Source organism: Leptidea sinapis, chromosome Z (assembly GCF_905404315.1).
Source record: "Leptidea sinapis chromosome Z, ilLepSina1.1, whole genome shotgun sequence".
Taxonomy (NCBI): domain Eukaryota; kingdom Metazoa; phylum Arthropoda; class Insecta; order Lepidoptera; family Pieridae; genus Leptidea; species Leptidea sinapis.
Window position 1 is genome coordinate 19,948,455 of NC_066312.1, and position 25,452 is coordinate 19,973,906.

The 25,452-nt window shown below is 31.4% G+C and overlaps 1 protein-coding gene across 2 annotated transcripts; it reads left to right on the forward strand.

Moving 5' to 3' along the window:
* Nucleotides 1–1,686: 1,686 nt before the first annotated feature.
* On the forward strand, nt 1,687–24,176 carry LOC126978924 (tryptophan 5-hydroxylase 1). 2 transcript variants are annotated; one of them, XM_050828050.1, is made up of 11 exons: nt 1,687–1,770; nt 3,111–3,206; nt 3,590–3,743; nt 5,933–6,098; nt 9,094–9,144; nt 16,148–16,265; nt 17,823–17,986; nt 19,445–19,571; nt 20,875–21,107; nt 22,241–22,457; nt 23,755–24,176. In XM_050828050.1, the coding sequence occupies exons 3-11, from the start codon at nt 3,629–3,631 to the stop codon at nt 23,842–23,844; spliced, it is 1,281 nt and encodes a 426-aa protein (XP_050684007.1). In that variant the 5' UTR covers nt 1,687–1,770; nt 3,111–3,206; nt 3,590–3,628; the 3' UTR covers nt 23,845–24,176. The 2 variants fall into 2 exon arrangements, with proteins under 2 accessions (XP_050684007.1, XP_050684006.1); XM_050828049.1 differs by lacking the exon at nt 1,687–1,770 and having other exon boundaries at nt 2,908–3,206.
* The last annotated feature ends 1,276 nt before the right edge of the window (nt 24,177–25,452 follow it).

Below are 25,452 nucleotides of genomic sequence, written 5' to 3' on the forward strand. Positions count from 1 at the left end.
ATTCTTAACGATGTGGGTTATATCAGATTTATGTGAATAAGGATTGATAATTAAGAGACTTTGAAAACTATGCGGTTAACCATCGTAAGTTTATTTTATTTGAATAAGTTATAAGAAATACATGTAATGGAAGGATCGGCAGAAATTAATAATTGTATTTAAGAAAGATTTGTAGTTGAATCAAAAATTTAAATTTTATAATATAAAATCATTGACCTGTATATACGATAAATATTTTATCAATTATGGAGAACTATTTCGACACGTTACTACAATTCATTTCCTCAATAAATCAATTAGGTACTAGAATTTTTGACTGTCTATTTGGCAACGCCAATCTGAGAGAGGCTAAACAAATATTGTATCTGATATTTAGTATATATATCATTAATAAGTTTTTTATGGAAAAATGCAAAACAAGCATGGTGTGTTATCGGAGAAATCACAATAGTGTTGCAAACTTATAGAGCTTGAAGAGAAAACGGAATCACATTAGTATGTGGTGGGCGAGAATTTGAACCGAGAGCTTCAGGGTGAAGGGGAAAGCTCTGTCTATTGCGCCACCGACGCTTATTAGGTAAGGTGATTGATGATGAGTTTAATAAAAAAAAACATGCAAAAAATAATTATGAGAACGAATTTTTTATTTACTATTATTTTCACACTATGTTAAAAAATCCGTGAATATTCCTACGAATACAATATACGAATTCAGCGCCCTCTTGATATTGAAGTAAATAATTATTAGAAATCATAGAAACCATATAATTATACATAGTATTCCGTACAGTAGTCCTAGCCGAAAAAATAAGTATAAATAAACAAATGAAAAATTATACTGCCATTAACATTCCATTGCCCCCATATAATAACTACAGGGCCACATTATCTCTGGACCTTCCAGCAAGGTTCAGGTGAAGCCACCTCCCGTTCCCCTTTCACCCCCTAGCGGTTGTCCTACTGCGTCAGTACGGTTTGCAGTTTCTTCGCCGTTAGGTACTTGTCGTGATATTTTCGTGCTATCACTGCAATATGTTTCTAAACTTTTCATCGTTCTGTTTACTGCGAGAAAAATAATCTTACAAACAGATTCTTTCATTGATTTTTTATCTTTTTAATAATAATACTCAGCATCACAAAACAACAACTTTAATCAATATGTAATGTTGTAAAAAAATCTTTGTTTATTTATTAATAATGATATCCTAGTGATGCAAGTTTTTCACGACGTTACAATGCGACGATGTACAATGATCACTCGTGTAGATTTACCATAAAGATAATATTATAAATGTACTTATACTATAGTATTATAATCTAAATGCTAACATGGTAACTGCTAGGAGGGTCAGTTCGATAATAAATGACAGCGAATCCGCTTTTCGCTAAACAATGGTAATAAATACAGCAAGCGAAACGTTAAACCAATGTAAGTTTTCGAGGTGGGTGTAAGTGTATTGAGCTGCATCTGTGTGCGTCAAGGCTAGAACAGACAAGATGAAAATTTAATATATTTGATAAACTGAATCAATTGATTGAATATAATTATTTAGTAATAAATAAATTATAGCCTGAATATGTAAAAGAATAGATATATATGTATTCAATTATAATATAATAATATGAATATCTAATATTAAATGAACAACGCTTGTTATTAATATATTTTGCGCATCTCAGAAATGACTGGAACAACAATTTGGATGAAATTTTAGTGGATCAATGGGGACGAAACGGTGATTTGACTAGTTTTAAACTCGGGGAAACACGGTAAGTTTTTTTTACTCTTATTTGATTTTGGATAATCACGTCAAACAAAACCACCGATGAGATTTAAATTTGAGGTGAACTCTTAAAATACACAATCATCTTTTTCGATCTTGAGCAAACTAAGCATAGTCAAATTTCAATTAATATTTAATAATTTATGTACATGCCCTAGCTCCCTAGCTGACTTTTTCATCGGTTATGGCATTAGTAGTTTTAGAAGGTCCTGCAAATTAAATAATATATACATAAGATATTTATAACCTGCAGTTAAGATAATTAAAAACAATTAAATAAAAATAAGGAAAATTATGATCAGCTCTTTATATGAAAAAGCAAAATTTACTATTTTAACCGAAATTAATAATTCTTGAGACCCTTGAGCTTACGACAGTCATATATAAATTTGATAATAATACTCGCCAAATTTTAATAACTAGCTGACCCGACAGACGTTGTTCTGTTCATAATAAAAGAAAAAAACTCTTGCGGATGGAATTTTGGAAAATTCGTTCTTAGCTGACCTCTACCCGGTGAAAAGAATATTCCTTGAAATTTCAAGTATTTAGCTCTAATGGTTCCAGAGATATCGTGATGAGTGACTATGTACGTGGAAATCTCTTATATATATAGAAGATAAATATGGGAAGAGAACTGTCAATTACCTAAAACAAAATTATTTACAGAAAAAAAGAACCTAAGGAAATGGAAATTATTATGAGAATTAATAAGTAGTTTTTTTGAACGTCCAACTTCGTACGCATGGATTATACTTTGTAGATAAAGTATATGTATTACCCCATATATGAAGGAGTAGTAAGTAAGGGAGAGAATATTGTACACGCTCGTTTTCTAATATTAAATATTTTATTACTTTCTATGACGAAGATAATAATTTCATTTATAAAATAAAATAAACAACAAATAACAATCGACAAGTTAAAGAATAATAACCCAAATTACGTTGACATCAAAATCTTGAAAGTGTGTCCGTGACTTAACGGTGTGAAAAGACTTTCCAAGTTACTGTGAACACTTGATTCAGCCAATCAAATATACCCACCCTCCTGTGATTCTCCCGCGCCTCATCTCTTTATAAGGAGACTTCGGGAACAGACACATCGCAGTACATCACAGATCTTTGCACATCAAACAGGAACTAACGAATTAAAATGAGTGGCTCTGGTAAAGGTCTTTTAGGACTATGGTTGTATAGAAATGGTTCTGATTGGCAGGTTAAGAATGAATCACCTCATCACCCTAAGTTAGGGGAGATTCATGCTCAACATCAACCAACTCAAGAGGGAGAGAGAGTTTCTGTAATTTTTTCTATTAAAAATCAGGTTGGGGGGCTCGTCAGGGTCTTGTCGGTGTTTCAAGACTTGGGTATCAATGTTCTCCATATTGAATCTAGAAAGTCCGCGACTGAAATTTCAGCCGTAAGTAATGCACTATTATATTATATTTTTACTTAGCAGTGTGCAAGCGAAGAAAGTATTACAATTAAAATTTAAATATAGTTTCTGATTTGATATTTCTTTTTGTGATAATTTTGATTTGATTGCTATGCGTATTTAATACTTAAAATTTCAGAACATAAATTAAATGTTTGTTATAATTTTAATATTATAATTTTTAAATAAAATGGAATTAATAAATATACGAAAATAAGATGTACTTTTTCAAATCTGTAGACTGTTTCTTTTTAAATTTAATATTAATTCTCGGCTGAGTTGTACAGTTTACATACTTTCAATAAAATATTATAGACCTGAGTTGTACACGCAGTTGTAAGCATAATTTTTATTATTTAAATTCTTAGTCTGATATCCTGGTGGACGTGCAATGTGATCCTCGGAGAATGGAGCAGCTAAAGCGAATGCTTAAAAGAGAAGTCCAGGACTTTGAGCTGGTCGCCAACACTTCTGGCGAAGAGTTTCCACCATCAACACCTCTGTCCGCTGCTGCTAGCTTTGGTAAGCAATGCTTTCCAGAACTAATTCCGTGTATAAATTTCAATCATACTTGATGATGGGTTTTAATTAAAAAGACAGAAATCATACTTACTTGGTGCATTTCTCATAAAGTGAATACTAGCATTTCTTTATTGGGACAGAATAATTATCTTACAATCTGGGGTAATTTTTTTAGGGTGTACCTGGTTTCTTAAACCATTAAGTGCTATCATCAGCTGATAATTCTTATCGTACCGTGATACGAATCAACCCTGTCACACTTTGCTCGGATTATAGACTAAAATATGCATTGTCTATGTTGCTGAGCACTGGCACTTAATAATTATTATAAACCTGAACACAGAAATGCATGTATCTAAACTTGTAAAATTTGAAAACAAAATTTTATTAAATGTCTCCAACCATCGACCTCTCGCGTTGATTTGTTCCTGTTTCGGCCCGGGTTTGTGTCCCACATTCCTGTTTCGTCCCACGTTGATTTTTATTCCTGTTTCGTCCCACTTTTTAAAATGTTACTTTTGTACAGCCAAAAAAAAATGTGAATTACAACAATATTCTAGATATATATAAAAGCAATAGTTTACCCAAGACCAAACGATGGCATGAAAGGTGTTCATAAACCTATTACAGGATATTATGTTCTTGCAGATTGCGGCACAGCTGTTTTAGGTTGTCTCAAAAATATAACGATAAAACTTGGCACAAAAATATCATAAACGGACCAAGTACATAGTAAAATTATCTTGATTCCGAAATCCATGCATCAAGATGAAGGTGGAGAAAGCGGTAGATAAAAGTTAGGATTTTAAGGATTAATAAGATTGTATAATCATCATAATATAAAGAATATTTATTAATAGGTTCAAATCACAGACAGGTCTATTAACTATTCTATCAACAATTCAAAGTTATCATCCTAATATAGACCGCTATACAAGTAAAAAAATCACAATGAAAATCACAGATCAGTAACATAAATTATTAGGTTTTAAAATATAAAGTAGGTAAATAATAATCACACATCAGTTACATTAATAAAAAGGTTTTAAAATATAAAGTTTTTTTTAAAGATATTGAGTTTTTAAACCAATTTATATAACAATTTGAATAAGTAAAATTTGAATTAGTTAAAAGGCTCCTGTTTCCATTTATTGATTTCTGGTATTGAATACTAACTTGTTAAGTTAATTAATAATATTTATCGTCAAAAATATGTTTTTTAAAATATTTTGTATGCTGTCCGTACAAAACATGTTGTAAAACACATAAATTACTACCCGGGGCGAATAAGGAACAAAAAGTGGGACGAAACAAGAATAAAATATTAAATCGTTCATTTTTCTTATTTTCGGGACGAAACAGGAATAAAATCTGGGGCGAAACAAGAATTTTTTCTGTGGGGCGAAACTTTGCGTGACGAAACAGGAACAAATCCTATTTCGTGCGAGTGCTCTCAACTCTCTGCCCAACTGAGCTAACCATTCGAGTGACGTATCGTCATAAAATCTTGTTTGTTTTGTTCAACTCTCAGGTTGTGGCTTCATCTACAGGATCCACTTTACAGTTGATAACCTGCTCAACCCCAATATTTGCATATTAGGAAATTGACTTGAGATGTCGCTCTTGCAAATCTAAGCAATTTATTATGTTTTTAAAGTGATAACCCTAACTTCTAGGATTAATACACAAATAAAATTTGAAAACAAAACAAGATTTTATGACGATACGTCACTCAAACGGTTAGCTTAGTTGGGCTAGCAATCGCACGGAACGCGAGAGTTCGAGTGGGTTCGAGTCCCGCATCATTCATAAAATTTTGTTTTCAAATTTTATTTGTGTATTAATCCTAGAAGTGAGGGTTATCACTTTAAAAACATAAGAAATTGTGTACCTAACATGCTTACTAAGCGACAAAAATTCGCGTGCAAGCAATACTGTTGTTAAGTCTATGTCAAAAATTGCCGTTGGAATGTCGGTTTTAAAATATAAATAATTTTTAGATAATAGATAGCTTTTGTTACAAAATGATACAATTATCTTATGCAGTATAGAAAATATTACTTATTAATATTTAAGGCTCGATATCAATTTCTCGAACTAGGTTTTCTAATGTGGAACAGGGTGATAATTGAGTTAAGCTTTGATTAATAAGTCTAAAGATTTTTGATTTTGTGTTTACTGCATCCCAGATTTTGGTGAAATGCCTTGGTTCCCGCGGAAGATATCCGACCTAGACCGTGCCCAAAATGTGCTCATGTATGGTGCAGAGCTAGATGCTGATCATCCCGGCTTCAAAGATCCTGTATATCGCAAGAGGCGCGAACAATTTGCTGCGATCGCCAATAACTATAAATAGTATGTATGAATTTAATTATTAATCAAACTATAATGAATTTAATATAATATACTAGCTGCCCCGACAGACGTTGTCCTGTAGATTATAAAATAAATACTGTTTTATAGGAATTTGTCAATAATATTTCAAAACATCAAGAATTAAATTGTAAAAAATGCTATTTGTTGTTACAATGAAATTGTTTCACAGCAGAACTGTCAAACCGCGCGTCAAAAATACTCTCACAGAAAATATGTCCAAACAAAACAAATATTGGAAATAAAAACTATCCTATCTCTTAAGTTGGACTAAACTGCACTCCATAAAGTAATCCCCATTGAAATCCGTTCATTAGTTTAGGAGTCCATTGAGGACAAACATTGTGACACGAGATTTATATATATTAAGATATTATGTGTTAAATTCGTTATTATATTATAATAAGAATACGCTGCAGTGTGTTAATATTTATTTTCAAGTGGCTAACACTTGCTTGCGCAATGCTTGTTTGAAACAATAATTCAAGTAAAACAGAGTTAAGACAGGATTTAGTTGTGTTTAGTTAATATAGTAAACTTCTACTTACTAATAATATAAAGCTCATACATAATATATTTGATTATTACTTTGTGGTCAAAAAGATTGCTAGCTCTATTGCTAGTCGTTAACATATTCGTAACCGCTCAAAAGATACAAATAAAAGTTGATAAATTTTTACATTTTCGAATAATATAATCATCACCGTAACAGTATTGTTGCTCTTTGTACAGAGTGAAATTTTTATTAACTGCCAATATCACACAACAATAACTAAACATTTTATATAAATATGAATTAAATTATTGAGTTTTGATAAAAAATATTGTTGTAAATTAAATTTCAGATTTTGACTGTCGAATAGTTTATCGTTTCATTGTGTTTTAGTAAGGAACACTCTGATAATAATATAATTTTCAACATTAATTGATGTTTATCGAATTAAGACCTCCAGCGAGGTACTACTGTAAAACAAGGCAACTCCAACTGAAGGCAACTGAAAAATAATTTTATTTTTACTGGCGTCTAGCGGTAAAGAGCTAAACTACAACCAGTATGATTTATCTCTACTGCCGTTCATTATCTCCTATTATTATTATCTTCAAAGAGGTGTATTTTTTTGTAACGCCATAACTTTCGACGGTATCTCACCTTATCCGATCACGCTGTCTGTCAATGGGACGACGTATAGCCTACCAGCGGTATAAAGTTTGTATGGAAATTGCAATTCACCCGTCTCAATATAAGGCGATAAGAATGACTTATTGGCTATATTAGGACAGCTTCAGATTATTGATAGCTAATTACTATTATAATGACAGTAGAAGGTAGTAATTTATCTCTATATGTAGATAGTATATTGGGAACGGCCATAAAAGTATCGATCCCTACTCTGTGCTAAAGACAAAATTCCTTGAAATCATAGATTTTCCAAAACAAATATGTAAAATTGAAACTGCAATCTGTTAACAGTTCAACTTTTTTGTTGTCTTGTTAAATAAGAATAACGCTGTTAATAAATAGATGGGTTGATATTAGGATTAAGGATGCCCAATCTATTTTTGTATTGTAAATTTAATAAAATTTTATAAAAATATATGATATAAACAAAGGTTATAAAACTGATATTATTACTTTATGTGGAGTATTGAAAGTTTAACAATCATTAAAATTGTTTCTTCTCTATACTACCTATCGATACAAAGTATTCGCCTGGTGAACTAGTTTTCTATATACTGATAGGTTTTAGAATACTGCCCCGAATTATATTCAAATAACTAAAACCATAATTATGCTCAACCATGACAAGTGAATGTATACAGTGACCTAAATGGGAAATGCCCCATTAAGAAACAATACGAATACGAACTAAAAAGCTTTCTATTTTGGTTGCCTGCTAATTGGATCTGAAGAGTGTTATTTTCTAGAAAGATACTCTTTTATCAATCTATTCTTTACCGTAGATAAACTTCTTAATTTAAAAGAGTGGCAATTAGTTTCTTTCTACTTATTCTCATTAGCTCAATCCTTTACGAAGTAGCAGTAGATTTAATAAGAAAAACCATTTTGACATTAATAAGTATCATTCCGTGACCTACATGAATAAAGTGATTTTAATTTGATTTGATTTTACCTGACACGGCTATTGCATTCAATTTATCTGAAATTAAAAGGTCATGATAGTGGTATTATTGACATAGAAGAGCTTATTTTACACTTGTTTATCAATTACAACTAATAGATATTTAAAGTAGGTAAATAAAATCTTAATGCAAGCAAGATACTCAACTGTTTATCTGAATCTCCCTCCAACTTCTTGAATTAAATATTAAGCATTTTTTTAAAGATTCAGCCCACGTTCTGTAAACTTAAACCCTTTTAACCAGTAAACTTTAATCCGAATGAGGCATGATCCGTAGAAAATTTATTCAAATCTCCTGTTGCAATTCCTCAACGTCATTTGCAGTTTCCCAACCCTGATGATTGCGTTTTAGGAAACAGACTTGAGATGTTACTCTACTAAATATAAGAATTTATGGGTGGGTTCCAATTCCACAGCAACTTCTACGTTAAAAGAAAAGAAGAAAATGATGTACCTTCAGGCTGCTATAGCATTGGTGACTAAATGCATAGTTGCTCCTTTTTTATTTGTTTTTATTGTTATATTTAGAGCTTACCTAATATTTAAAGGTATGTAGATAAAATGTATTTATTACAGTTTCGTATTTTAAATATAGTACTTGTGTATTGAGCATTTTATGCTTATGTAGCTTGTAAGGTGTTCGCTTTTTGTTTAAAGAAAGCAATAAGGTTTTAAGACTGAGTATTTTTATGTAAATTGAAATTATGTAAAGAAGAATTTCATTCATTAACATTGATACCTGCAGAAGCAAGAAATTTTAAGTGTGTCGTAGTTATCAGTGTCAAAAATGGTTATAATGTTGTGTCTTTTCAATTACTTATTAAAATTTGTTTCAGTGGTCACCCCATACCCCGAGTACAATATACTGAAACGGAAATCAAGACATGGTGAGTATAACTATATTACATATAAAATTCTCATGTCATAATATTAGTTGCCGTACTCCTCCGAAGCAGATTGATAAATAAAAATTTTTTTGCAACTTTTCTTGTATAAATTTATATGGCAATACAATGTCTTCCGGGTAAGCCTAGTAGACAATATGAAAATTTTCTCGTGTGACAATGGTAGAGATTACGATGGGGTGTCGTGGGGTTATCTGAGGTTCGAAGACAGGGTGAGGACTCGATAATCCTAAATTGCACCTTCTCTGCTTCCGGGAGAGCGACCGGCGAGGGGTGGTTTCGGGTTAACCGTTCACAAGTCTCTCGTCAATAACGTAACTGAGATGACTCCGACCTGCACCTATCCAGATCCAAAACTAGGAAAACTTTCAACTCGAATTGCAAAACCGATTCGAATTCCTCGGTGATACGATTTCAGCTGATGATGTTAATGAAAATAATATAACTATAGATGAAATCCTCATAGTCACCTATTGAGTCCCGCATAGTCAACTATAGCCGACTTTACCCGAACGAGCGTTACATGGAGGAGTGTGACCCGTGGTATCTACATTCATTAGTACAATATAGATTGTTTATATAGACTCTGTAGTCACAGAAGCCCCGCGCAAAATAGCTCGTTTGACTAGCCGAAATATATTGCCCGAAAATATTTTTATATATATTTTTTTAAATCAAAAAGAATGTTTTTATCAATAATTTGATGTATTTGATAACTTTAAGGATGTAAATGATAGAATATAAATATTTTTTAAAATCATGCATATACCCTATTAAAAGAGCTCAGTGCATTTACAGAAGTTTTTATTGGATAAAAAAAATATCACGATAATAATGGGAAGTTGGACTAAGACTCAAACTCAAATATTTTTATTCAACGGGCAAAAAAAGCTCATCAAGCATTTTTAACTTCCCGCTAAGAAAATTGAAAATTTTCAGGAAATTGGAAAGAGATTGGTTTTAGCTCGTTTTTCGAAAATCGAGTTTTCATCAGATCTCGACGTCTTAAGGTTCTAAGATGCGTTCCTGACGATTTTTAAGATGTTGTCTGTATGTATATGTGTGTGTGTGTGTGTGTGTGTTGCTAATCTTAATTCTTAAAAAAGGGCTTGACCCAACTAAGATTTTTAATACAATTTGGAACGGTAGATCTTGAGAAATCTGAAAACAACTAAGAAAAAAATTTTGGAATAGTTTTTAAATGGTAACGCCATCAGCTAGTCGACTGAAAACTGCGTCAAAATCGGTTTATTCATTTAAAATTTATAAAATAGGGTTTATTTTTATTTTATCAGACTGACTGAGCTCAAAATCATCTTAAGTACAATTTGAAGCGTTTAGGTATGGAATTAGCGGGACGTTGCAGAGATGGCCTTTAGGGACGAACGTTTTCCTAATTTATTTTTGTTATTATTTTTTGAGGTGATTGTATAAATAAATAAGTTTAAAATCTAGTTTAACAAAATTCATAATGTTTATAATATAATTGCGCTTCTGAATATTTTTGTAAATATATGTTTTGCGTAGTTATAGAGTTTGAGGAGACATAATTTAATTATTGTTCAAACTTCAAAGGTTAACCTTACTGTCCTGTTAAATCATATTATTACTCTTAACACGCGCATAAGCTGTGTACTCAATTTTAATCTAAAAAGTTAGCCGTTATGACGTAGTTGAGTTATTATGAAAACACACAAACTATATCAAAATTACAACATTTTATCATAATAGTTCAAAACTAGAAACAAGCAAAGTTAGGGGGGATGAGGCCTCCTACACATCTCTCCATTAAAGTTAGTAAAAAGTTAACTTCGAGTTAGAGATTATATTATACTATTCTAAAGTTAGATACGAAAACTAATGTAGAGGTCATTAAGCCTGCTTCGAATAACTCTCATATATTTCAAATAGTATGGATTCAATTTCCCGTCGATGGATATTTCCTAACGATAAATTGTTACTTTTGAAAAGCTTTTTTACTTTTTAAAATAGCTGTATTATTATATAGCTGACGACGCAGCTCATTTATATTTGATGCTCACAAACTTTCTACCACTTTTACTGATTTTGCTGATCTTTAACATTGGCGAGTATACCTTATACCACCAGGAGAACATAAATATGGTAGCGGTGATAGTAATGTAAAGACATTACATAGCGGTTGAAATCATGTGTCATCCTAGCAACACGTACCAGGACTTCATATGCAGTTTAGAGGTTCATGCACATTGCATATATCGCATTTACTCTTCAGATACATAATATATTATTATAAATTAAAATTCTCCACAACATTTTTTAAATTACTGATTAGCAAACATGAATATTTCGACGACAATAAATGTACATAATAATTCACATTATTTATTGATAATATTTGACCACAGGTTAATTAACACATCTTTTTATTCTTGTAGGAATAGAAGTTTTAAGTACAAGAAGTCCACTTATATACAATGTTTAGTTAACACAAGCAAATATATTTTTACTATGGTGTCCTGATATTTCTATGGTATTAATTTCATTTGTACCTACTTATTGGGGTACCTTTGAATGTGGTTGAAAAAACCAGCTAACAATAAAGTCGCTTTGAAGTTTTTATTGCCACCCGTTAAAGACTTATAATTTAGAAGAAGAAGGGAATGGCTAAACATTTTCTTACTTCATTAGTACCTTCAATTCATGATATGTAGTACTAAATATAAAAAAAATCATTTTTTTCATTTATTAAATTCTACCCAGGTGAAGTATGGGTGAATACAAGTATGGTGCGGGTAATGTCATAACATAAAATGTGAAACTTTTTGTTAATAATTAATTAGACAATATTTATTATTATTATGTTAGTCTGTTATTATTTTATTGTTATGTGAGTCTGTAATATTTTTTAGTATTATGATAATTAATATTTATTGTTTCTGACATGTAGACATATATCATCTAATCTTGTTATGTGTTATTTACCTTATTTTATTTACTGTATTAACTTAATTTGCATGCCTAGTTAAGCCTGGCGCAACATGCGAAACTGTAAGATTATACCATCGTAACATATACCATGTTTATACGCAAATAAAGAATTTGATTGATTGATACAAGTTGTAAATAATATTATTATTTTAATTTTTTTGGCGATGGGTTAAAGGGTTTAAGTATTGGTAGCCTGATTATATAATACATACATAACTTCTTGTAGCACAAGAAACGTTGTCAAACTTATAAATGCTATCGAATAAACTGAATAAAATAAATGTATTATTGTTTTCAAATAATAAAAAATACAGAATAACATGGAGATTACACATTATTACAAACTAAATGAATACAAAGAGTAGCGGCTCAGCTTCTACTGCTTCGCGTACATTAATCCCAACAGCGCTCATTTTTAACCGCCCCCGGCTCTGTGGTCTTAGAATTACGTCCATTAGGGTCTTCGTCCACAAAATAAGCATAATTAATAAATTAAAAATTTATAATAAAAAATTAACTTCAAAAACAAATGTGGTACATTAAAATAACAAATACTATAATATCCTTCCAAAATTGGGACGAGCCCTTTCGTACTAGATCTTTCATATACATCGAAAGTGCCGTACATCACACTACGCCCTGACCAAGTTCTGACCCTCATTCTATTTAAGAGATAGTTTATTTTGCATGGTCTAATAGCTTGTTTCAATAGCTTTCTTATACATTCACTCATATCATCCTAATTTTAATACTACGCATTGATAGGCCGCTGCGCGGGCGCCGATCTATGGCATACCGCGGCGCGGAAGCACTTGCCGATTACGGAAGGATATAAGATAAACATACATTGGAATGTGGCAGGCGAGGTTTGACACCGTGATAAAGGTCAATGATTCGCCCCACTGCATCACCGAAGTTTCATTTTCGATACAAATAGTACAATTATAACACTCTGCATCATACATGATAATATAATATTCTAAAACTAGCTCAATATGTATACCGCTAGGCGCTAATATTGAAATACAATTAGTAGGAACGCTTTACTATTTACAGTTTTGTTTACAAATGGGGCAACACTGGTGTTAAGTTGTGACCTTTACCCTGAACTTGCAATAAGAACAGACTGTAGACGTAATTAGCCACTCGACGTTGCACAAGTATTTAGCCTGGTTTAAGTTATGAGCTTTTATTAATTCCTCGAGTAAAAATGTTAATTTATATTATTCGCTTTTTTATCCCGTCCAAGTTTTACTATGGCTCATTTTCAATAGTGAACTTGCCAATAAATAAAAAATAAAATATACCTTTCGCTACCTAATCAGTTCGTTAGTTGATTTACGGCCGTTTTCAATAACCTATCTATCCTCAGTTTGACATACTAGACGTAGACACATCTATCATTTTATGCTTACTTACATTTCAATAACCTATTAATAGCATTGGACTATAACTGTATTGGACATAACTAGGGATAGATAAGATCTTGTCATTAAACGGTTACAGCAATGTATTGGTAAGGTAAACTAAGGGTAGATAGGTTATTGAAAACAGCCGTTAGATACATCCCATATACAGACACACATATTGATTTAAAAAATAAAAAGATAAAAATATATATGATTTTGAACATTCAAAGCACTTGACAATATAGCTTAGTGGTTATTGACCCTCACTTCTGAGCTAGGGTTCACGTGTTCGAATTTGTATGTATATAATATTGTTTTTTATGTTTATAATAAAAGATGGAAAGCATAAAAGCCTTATTAAATAATTTTTTGTCTGGCACCCATAGTACAGGCTTTTATTATTAGGGTTCCGTAGCCAATTAATGGCAAAAAACGGAACCCTTATATATATATATATATATATATAAGGGTTCCGTTTTTATATATATATATATGTATAAATATATATATAACCCTATAACTTGGATGCTATGGATTATTGATGTATTATATCGGAACCCTTATATATATATATATATATATATATATATATATATATATATATATATAAGGGTTCCGTTTTTACATCATGATACATATATATATATATATAACCCTATAACTTCTTACAAAATAAGCGAATGATAAAACTTAACAAAATATGTGATGTACATTAACATGCAAACTTCCACCGAAATATGGTTTGAATGAGATCTTGTAGTTTTTTTTAATACGTCATAAATCGTTACAAAGAACTACGACGACTTTTATATTATGTTACTTGCTGCTATGGAACACTTCATGGGCGAGTCCGACTCGCAATTGGCCGCTTTAATTATTGTTATTTCTTGTAGTGGAAAACTTACCACTATTCTAGGATTTTATCAGTTTACGGATACTTTGACGTTGTCGCGATTATCATGACAATAGATCTACTCTTATTCAACGAAAAACGAAGTTTCGAGTGTGTTTCCTACCACGGTTCTATTCGCTCTAAAATTTCGCTAAGTTGCGACCTAAAGTTTATATATCACAGCTGTTTTTTCGTAAGTTTATCGTTAATTTTACTAAACATATTGTGGATTATGTTGCAAATTTGCTTGATTTGGTTTCAAGAATGCTTTTAATCGAAGCTGCTCTACGTGAAGAACATTTAGAACGTGGAATAAATCGGCGCCGCTTGCGCAATCAATTTAGTATTAGTGAAATTACTGACTTAAGGTGACACTAAACGGCTGCCATCTATGTAACAATGCCAATATTTTCAAAATTCTTGGGTGGAAAACAGTTTATATGCTTACAATCCTCGTTATTCACTACTAATCTGAATAAATTAACGTACACACAAAAGTACAAGCTATAAGAATAACTTTTCTGAGAGAAGTACCAAAAAAATGCGTCACACCACACCAAAAAACTTGTTTAACTTCAAAGAAAAGTAGTAGTTCAAAAAGGCTCGGCAGTGTTAACTATAGATAAGGATACTGAAATAAATTAAAGCCTGCTGTGTTTTACATAAGTTATGTTTAAGGGGTGGAATTGATATTTCCTAGTTGACAGGGGATTAACTTCAATCTGAATGAAGCAGACAGGTTCGCCCAAAATCAGCTACTTTGTCGCCTCAAGCGCTACAGGCAGGTCGAAGGGTATAAGCTATAAGCTGCATTAGTACAACTGTTAGAAAGGATAAGGTAGAACTTTATCTTTATTATTCCTTAACGAACGAGTAGGTAACGCGATTGCGAGGTGTATTAAGAAGCACTTTATTAGATGAATTTATTAGGTCCATCATTGCGAACTATTTTTAGAAAACTTCATTATAAATAGAAAAATCCGAAAGTACTAAGTTGACATGTTTACATTGCGTGTATAGTATAGATATGTAAATATATATAGATCTAATTCATGGTTGGCATGAAATAGAACACTTCAAATTAGTCGGTTAAAAATAATATTCATGTCAAACGTTCACTACTCGTTCACGAATATTATCTTTAGAACCGAACTTCGTCGGTGTCTGATAACTAAAATGAGTAGGGTCATTACTGAAAATTCATTTAAATTTAGTTCGTTTAATAAGTTTCGCTTCGGAGAAAGAGAGTAGACCCCCAAAGGTGATTCTTGAAATCGAGGTAACTTATGTTGTTAGCAACTAGCCAGTAGTTGGCAAATTTTTGAATTGCTTATATTTTATAATAGTTATAATCTTACTCCCATCTGAATATTTTTGTGCGTCTAACTTAAACTTTAACTTGCAGAAAACTTAAAAAACTTGGAATTGTGTTGATACTCAGTTATCCATACTTATTCTAATTCAAATATTTTTATTCAAAATAGGATGTGACATCACTTATTGAAAGTCAAAGTCTTTAAAATTATGTATTCTGTATGATGTCAGGAGTAAGGAAAATTATATAAATATAATTACCGAAATAGAGTTATTTTGACTTTATTGCGAACGAAGCTGAAGCTACATTTAAATAATCGTTAAGATTATTCCTTACATATTAAAAGTTGTTATAATCATGTTTTAATGTAGAAATATAAAATAAAACATGTTTTTTTAGGGGCATTGTATTTAGAGAATTGTTTAAGCTTTACCAGAAACATGCTTGTGAGGAGTATTTGGAGAACTGGCCCTTACTGGTGAAGTATTGCGGCTATAGAGAAGACAACTTACCTCAGGTAGTATATATATCTTATTAAGAGTATATTTGCGTGAAGATCCTAAGGTGGTTCATAAAGTGGGAGTGATTATCTACAATCAGATATTCGTCATAGTCTATAACCAGTATTAAAGGAAAGAGATATACAGCGTGGCGTTACAATAGCGACATTAAATGAACACAGGGGAGAACTACTTAACCGTATCATAATAATGAATTCAAAAATAAAAATATCTCACACCTAAATACATCAATAATCCATAGCATCATTTCAGAACATCCTGTAAGTAATCTAGTAGCCGCGAGCTAGCGTAGGCACTGACCTTCTTGGTCCACGCCACGCCGTAGGCGTCAGAATTCGTAGGCGAATACCCACATAAGGCATAAGGGTGATAAAAATTTTGTTTTTTACCAAAATATATAATTGGTTTGTTTCAAAATTCAATAATTTTATTTAACCTTAAATATTTTTTTATGTTTACGGTTAAATAGCTTTTCCCGTGTGTTCATTGAAATAATTCATAAATTCAGGTTAGAGAAACTTTATTTATCTGTTAAAGAATTACAAAATTCACTTACTGAGTCAATACTATCCAGTAACAGACTCAAACATATATGCTACCTAAATAATTAATAAAAGAACATAAATAAAAGATAATAACCCAAATATCCTATATTTTTTTTTTCATTTTGTTTAATAACACAAATAATTAAAATTATTTTCTAAAATGACGCAATTTAGTTATCATTGCTTACGAAAAATACTTAAAAATGTGTATTATTAACATTTTTTTAAAAGTATTAACGATTTGGCTGCTTTTATAGCTTAAGGCAATTTATTAAATATCTGCGTAGCCTCAAACGTAATATTTATTCTCCCATAGTTTGTGCCTGTTTGTTCTTGAGGGCTTAGATAAATATTATATTTTGCTTGACGAGTCAATATTATTTGTACTTTTATCTTGTTTATGAATGTTATTTGTGTATTTCTATCTTTAGTTAAAATTTTTCGTATTAAGATTAATTGCTTCAAATGTCCAAAAGTATGTTATAGCTCCTATAACCTAACCATGGCTTAAACATAATTTTTAATTATTATTAACATTTTTTTAATAATCTTGTGTTAAAAATTCACTATGTAATAAACATTATTGGAAACTATTTTGGCTTGTGTATCTATTAATTTATTTGGGTGCACTTGAAGCAATGCACATTAGAACATTGACAATAAAATATTTTAAAGTAGCCATTTTAGACATGACTGCCAATTGCAAGTATACACAGCATTCTCATATAAAGACAAATTACATTTGTTACATTTCTATGACATCTTGAACGTCAGTTGCTAAATTAATACTAATATGCATATTATATAGTAATTGACAAATGAAAGTATTACAATTTCACGATAAAGAATTGGAGTAAATATTTATTAGTTGATGTTAACCAAAGTGTTTCTAAAGCGTCTTGTGTATAGATTTTAATTCTATTTTGTGTAATATGTATTATTTATCATATAATCTATATGTTATATAAATAGTTATTTATGAAAATAAAATAAATGGTCTATTTACAGCTTGAAGATGTCAGTATATTTTTGAAGCGTAAAACTGGCTTTCAATTACGGCCAGTTGCCGGATATCTCTCGCCAAGAGACTTTTTGTCTGGTTTGGCGTTTAGAGTATTTCATTGTACACAGTACATTCGTCATTCCTCGGACCCCTTCTATACTCCGGAACCGTAAGCAAATAGTATATTTTAAATTTTTATATACTAGACTCTGCGGATATAAAATAAATATAAGTTCAAACGATAATATGTCCAGGAATGTTTTATCGGGAATATTTTGTCATAGATTACCTTATAGTAAGAATGTTCAGAGCCATTTATAAAATTATAAGTTACTGGTATTTATTACACCTACGAAATTATACCTGTTTCTGTGACTAAATTTTTTTTATTTGATAAAAAGTATGACTAACGAACGAATGCATTAGCTGGTTTTGAGTGATCCTTACCACCCAGACTCTATATTAAAACAAAATTTGAATATAATAATAATAAATATCTAATGGTGATACGCCCTGCCCATTACAATGCAGTACCGCTCAGGATTCTTGAAAAACACACAAAATCTAAGTGGCACAACAATTGCGCTCGTCACCTTCAGACATACGATGCTAAGTCTCATTTGCCCAGTAATCTCACTAGCTACGGCGCTCTTGAGACTGAAAAACAGTAATGCTTACACATTATTGTTTACGGCAGAAAAAGCGCCATTGTGGTAAGTACCCATGTCGGACATTTGTGGTACCCATGCAAAGAGGCCTCCCACTGGTAAAAATATATATATTATACAGATTAACATACATTTGAGTCACATAAAAGTATGCGACAATTTATTCCTGACTCATCTCTTAAATAAATGGTCAAAACTTAAAAATATCCTTCTTGCTTTATATTTCACTATATGGAATCATTACACCAAGAATTATCACTATTTTAAATTAATTATTGTGATATAAATGAAGTATTATACTTACTAGGTGTTGATATTATTTAACTATATTATTAATCAAGATAGAGTAAAAATAAATCTTTGTAAGTGAAGTCTGCTTAATTGAATGCTAGTTTTTTCTTTGCTAAATATTTATTTTTATAATAAATTCTATAATAAATTGTAGTTTCTCCTTTGAAATATTATTTTAACTTCGGAAATCACAATTAGAAATCCAAACTAATACACTATCATTTTACAACATTTAGTATATAAAAATCATTCCATTACATAATTAGTTTAACTTTTTTTTATGAAGTATCAACATAATTTTATTTTGTATAACCAATAACGTTCCATACACATGGACATATCATTTGCAGTCTGATAGAGGAACGGCAGAAGTGTGCTTAAAGACAATGTAATCACACTTTTCTACTTAGTCGTGTGTCAACTGTCACTGTCCAAATCGAACCTAATCGAATCGAATGTTTTCGCATAGCTGCATATTAACTAAGAATATTTCAAACAACATAATATAGACATATCAGAGGAAGCTTGTTACGGTGTAATTTGTCGCATTTTCCATATTTCTTCTTTTTTTTGTTCGACGTGCGTTGTCTATATATAGACAACGTAATTTAGTATATCAATTAAATTCAATGGATTAAAAAATAATTTACAATTAATTTTATTTCCAGCGATTGCTGTCATGAGCTTTTGGGACATATGCCATTGCTAGCAAACCCTAGTTTTGCGCAGTTTTCTCAAGAGCTAGGTCTTGCATCACTGGGGGCTTCTGATGAAGACATCGATAAATTAGCTACGGTATTTCTTTCACGCCCAAGTGGGCGTTTTACTATTGGTTTGGACTAAAATTCAGTAAATGAGAGAATTAACTCCTCTCCTTTCGTTTATGAAAATAAATTTGAGAATATAATGTTTAATCATAGTTAACAAATGTTTACTATTTCTACAGAAAAGGATTTCAGAGTAACTGATAAGTGAATCTCGCTTTTAATGAGAAATAGTGATATGACGCGCAAAATGTTTACTTGATTATACGCCCTGCCCATTACAATGCAGAGCTACTCCAGATTCTTGATTGAACCAAAAATAAGCGGTGTTACTTAAGAGACATAGATGCTATGTCTATCAAATCTGTACTAACCTATGGAGAGCTGTTTTGTTTGTTTGTTCATATTGTAGTTGATAGAGCTTTAGTCCACGATTATAATGATACCACTCTTATTACAAGATAATACACCGTTTTTAAGAAAATAACGAAACAAAATTCTAACTTAAACGGGCTAATCACGTAAATAAAACTGTAGATGAGCGCTGTCATGTCGCCGGGAGGCTAAAACATGCTCATACTTGTCAATTATAAATTTAAAAACAGTAAAATTAAACGTTTCTAGGCGTTTCTCTTACTTTCCTCCCATAAAAATATTCCAACCCTTAAAAATGTCATAATTTGAGGTAAGGTTATAATGCTTTTTTCTCTGGATCGGTGCATTACCTTGTAATTAGAGTGGTATCATTAAAATCGTGGACTAAAGCTCTATCAATTCCAATATTTTTTACCTCATAATTCGTGCTACGGGAAGTTAAAAGCTTAGTTTTTGTTTTCTAAGTTTTTGTTAACACCAGGAACAGACATAAACTGATGATGCCTACTACTCGGCTAAGTCGAGTTAGTAAGTCTTTTGTGGGGCGATGTATATGCTTTTACAACAAGATCCCAGAAAATGTTCAAAACAAAAGTATTACGTTATTAAAAAGAATTGTTAAAAAACGTTTGTGTGGTAAAGGTAACATAAATGACTTTCTTAATGATACCACAGATTGGGAATGGAGCGACCGCCCTCAGGCTATTAAATAATAAGTTTAATTGTACAATGTTACTTTGTAAATGTTACTTTAATTGTAAAACATATTTTTGATGAAAAAATAAAGCCCGCTGAGTTTGTTGCGCCCATTCTTCTCAGGCCTGAGGCATTCACTTTGGAATGGGTGGTAGTTTTTTTTGACTTTCAATAAGTGATTTGACATCCTATTTTGAATAAAAATATTTGAATTTGAATTTGAATTTGAATAACCGTTATATTATCGCTAGTTATCTTTTTAGTTGTATTTCTTCACTGTCGAATTTGGTCTCTGCCGTCAACCTGATGGTTCGTTCCGCGTGTATGGAGCAGGCCTTCTTTCATCTGTAGCTGAATTGAAACATGCTATCACAACAGAAGAAAAGATAAAGCGTTTTGATCCAGATGTTACAGTGAATGAAGAATGTATCATCACGGCTTACCAAAATGCCTATTACTATACTGATTCTTTTGAAGAAGCCAAAGAAAAGATGAGGTGAGTTGTATAAAAATATTTCGTAATTCTTTAACTAGCGCTTTCGCAATACATCCGATCCGAAACCGTGAAAATACGGTCAGATGTCGTCGTATACTATTCCTAAAGGTTGACGGAAAGAAATCGGATGACGGAAGCCGGATCTAGAGCGTAAACTACCGTAGAAATAGTTCTGCGACTACTTCGGACAGTGTTTTCTCGGATACCGATCCGGTATCGGTATTCGGATCAGACGTAGTGCGAAAGCGCTCTAAGTATTGACAATTTGAGTATTTTTATAAATATTAATATTTGAAGATGTTAAGCACAACCCGAGAGTAGAACAAACATACCAAGATTAACGGATCATACGTCATGCGGACGGTTGACTTAGTTGGTAAGAGTGCTGGGACATAACCCGAACGGCGCGGGCTCGAATCCCGCATCCTCCATATATTTTCGTCCGTAAATTTGTACATTAATTTATATTTTTGTGTGCTAACTAATACGTATTATTCCTTATTGATTTTCAAATGACCTCATTTGTAATGGTACATACCACCTGTTGTTGAAGTATTGTCGAAGTAGTAGAAGCGGTGTTTTTTTTAGGTGATCATTACCTAATTTTTATCAAAGTATGGTTCTACGCGTCTACGCTTAAGACGCTTTTACAATATCTAGAGCACCTAACTGCAAGCTCATTTGCTTACGTTTTTAATAATTTCACCGCCTTATTAATTTTATCCATGTGAGCCTTAGGAGATGCTAAGAGGACTGGATGTCTTCATATAAGGTGTGTTGATCCACTTAAAAAATAACTTCTGTCTTTCCTTTGATATTACAAATGGGCAGCCGAGATGGTGAGGTGGAGGTTTCTGTTCCTCTTTCAGAAACCAAAATGGCCATGTTTAGGAAACCAACTTCAATAAAATTTTAAAAATAAACAGAAAACGAACAGGTTCATTTATGAAGAAACTATTAAATAGTTATAAATAGTACAGAAATAAACAGCACCTACTCCTACCAGAACATTTTCAGGGTTAGGTAGAAAGGTAAGCCTCTAGGAATTTCCAAACTTTATTTCATAAGTAGGTAGAGGACAAAGAAAATTTATATTTATCAGATTCAGCCGTAATATTTTTTTTATTTTACAGGGCATTTGCTGATAGCATCCAAAGACCTTTTGGAGTTCGGTACAATCCATATACTCAGAGTGTAGAGGTTCTTAGCAACGCTCAAAAGATCACAGCTCTTGTGCGGGAGCTGCGAGGAGATATTTGCATCGTGTCGTCAGCTATTAAGAAAATTTCTGCGCAAGGTTCCACCTTGGATGTTGAAACTATAGCGAATATGCTGCACACTGGTCTACAGGTATATTGATTCTTTTTTTTTATAATTAAATAAACGAACTAATTACTAACAGAATTCATCGTTACATTAAGTTAATATATTTACAAATTTTCATATAGTTTTTGATTCTTCTGAGCGTTAGTAATGATGTCATGATATTTTATATTTAGTAGATAAAAATACCAATTTTGGGTTATCATTTAATATTATATTAAATTATGTTGATATATTATACAAATATCTTTAATTATTGATTTTTGGCTTATTTTCGTATAGTTCGTTGGTATATGGAGCAAGGATACATTAATTGATCACATTCACAATTTTTCGTTTTTGTTTCAAATTACAATCACATATTCTTTAATTACTTATGTGAATATAAACAAAAACAACTTATATGTAAACAACTTTCAAAATAATATATTTTTCATAACAAAAGTTTTCTATAATTTGTATAAATATTAAATACCTTTCCTAAGCTTTTGCAACATTGCCGAGTTAAACAGTTGACTTAATTAGTTTCCAGCTCTAACCTTATAATTATCTTTGCGCGTTTGAGCCTCGCATATTAGTGACTCAAACATAACGTAATTATATCCATACAGTATAAGAAGAGAATTTATATTTATAGTTTTATCTTTATTACTTTTTGTGAAATATTTGATATTTAAGATAGCCTTAAGCTTTTAATTTTGAACGAGACTCATATCTTTGACAACCTGTATAGCCGAGTGGTTAGCGATCCTACCTACTAAGTTAGAGGTCCCGGGTTCGAATCCCGGTAGGTGCAAGCATTTATATGATGAATATGGATGTTTGTTTCCGAGTCATGGATGTTTAAGTGTATTAATGTATGTTTGTATGAATTTATGTATGTTTAAGTAAGTATATTGTATTAAATATATCATTGTCTTGTAACCCATAACACAGGCTATATATGCTTAACATGGGGCAAGATAATGTGTGTGAAAAGTGTGTCAATATTATATTATTATTATCGTACCTTACAAACTAATTTGTTTCGTATATTACAGCCATTCTATAATTCTCTATTAATTGAAAAGATAGACCGTTAATTTTCTTGTATATTCTTTTCACGAGCTCAACTTTTTCCGAATATAAGGTAGATTAGTGTTTAAAAAAATATTAATAGTGATGATCAAAAACTTAGTTTAAGCATAATTAATAAAACAGCATATATCTGGAAGAGAGAGATATTTTTGGCAACTAAAATACCTTAGAAGTAATCGTAGCAAGTCCCATACTAGCGACCCTTCTTCATGACTATTTGAATCAAATATAATTTTTTCTATTTAAGGTGGGTGATAGGAGCCCTCAAAGTGTATCCGGAGGAAGCTCACCAAATTCCGAAAGAGGAATATCTCCACGACCAGATACTTCAAAATAATCTCTTATATTATTTTACACATATTATAATAATAATTTCTTCTATTAAACGAATATTGCGTAGTTTAGATTGCCTCTAACTTTAAATATATTGTCATGTAGTTATTGGTTATTTACTAAAATTGTTAGTAGTCGTATCATGTTAGTAGTCGAATAAATGTAGAATATTGTTCTATTATTAATATTTATTGGCTTATATATATAATAAAAATTTTGAATTCTTAATCACAACATATTTTTAATAACAATATAATCATTATTATGTTTCATTATTCCGATTTTATTATTGTTGAGATTCAAATAAAATCGTATTCTATTAAAATTTTAAGGACTTCGCAGTACAGAACTTAATAATATATTTTCGAAACACAAGTATTGTCATAATTTTTTTTTGAAATTAAGAAACTTCATAGTCCTGTAACCTTTTGATAAAATCCTTATAAACAAAAATACTTTTTTACACTTTTTTTCACGTATATTATTATTTCTTGATCGATTAATTAATATTTAAAAAAAAAATAACGTGTCCACATCATACAAGATGAGCATTACCGTCTGAAGAATGTCCAAGAATCCATGATTCTAAATTAAAATCATGACTTTACTTGCACTGGGCATCCGTATGCGTCTTGTTTGGCAAGTGAAGCAAAGATTTCAATGGAATTGATTTGACAAGACTTTCTAATGGCTGACCCAGATGCACCAGTATCCAAGAAGAGCGCTATTGTTTCCATCTTGTTAAGATGGAAACCTGAATAATTAAAGAATTGTCACCTGAATGCAGTTGAAGGTGGTTGAAGTCCAGCAAGCTTCTTCAGACCTGAAGAGGCTACAGTGAGAGAAAAATCTGAAGCCCCTCACGCACACTCTGATCAGTTCGTACATGAATAATACATTCAAGAGGCTGGAATTGATATGTTTGATGGCTTGTCCATCAAGTCTTGATCTAAACCAATTCGAGCGTACTTGGTATGAGCTAAGAAGGCTGGTCAGAAGCTGCAACCACCCCCAGCATGCCAATCCGGCTTGAATCTGTAAAAAGAGCCCAGGTGTTAGTTGCAGTTAGTGAAATATAAATAACTTTTAATTTTCAATAACTTTCTTAAAGAAAGTAGATAAAATTTGTTATAAAAGCTTCTATGGTTTAGATGAATTTTTAGTAATTAAAGTATTGTAATAAGTTTTAAAAGCCGGTGTATATAATCTGTTTAACTTATCTTTAATTACTTAAAACATTTAATATAATGATTGTACCTATACAACTTTATTTTAGTACAATAATCAAGCAAAGTATTTGTTTAGAATTTAGATTCTATTTAGAAAAATGTAGCTATTTGAATACTGGTATCTAATACTAAATACTTGAAATATATTTATCTCAAATCAAAATTGTTTTACTATAAATTTATGTTTGCTTTTCCTAGGTATTTAAACAGATATGATTACATTACGATTCCAGATCATTCAGAAATAACCTTTTTGTATTTCTTGACTGAAATATTTAATAGGAATTAAAAATATGCTGTCACCATCATTATATGAATCTGAAGACGGGCCCAAATAAACGGCCATCTGTCCGTCGAACTATATGCCCTTCCCGTTTCTACTT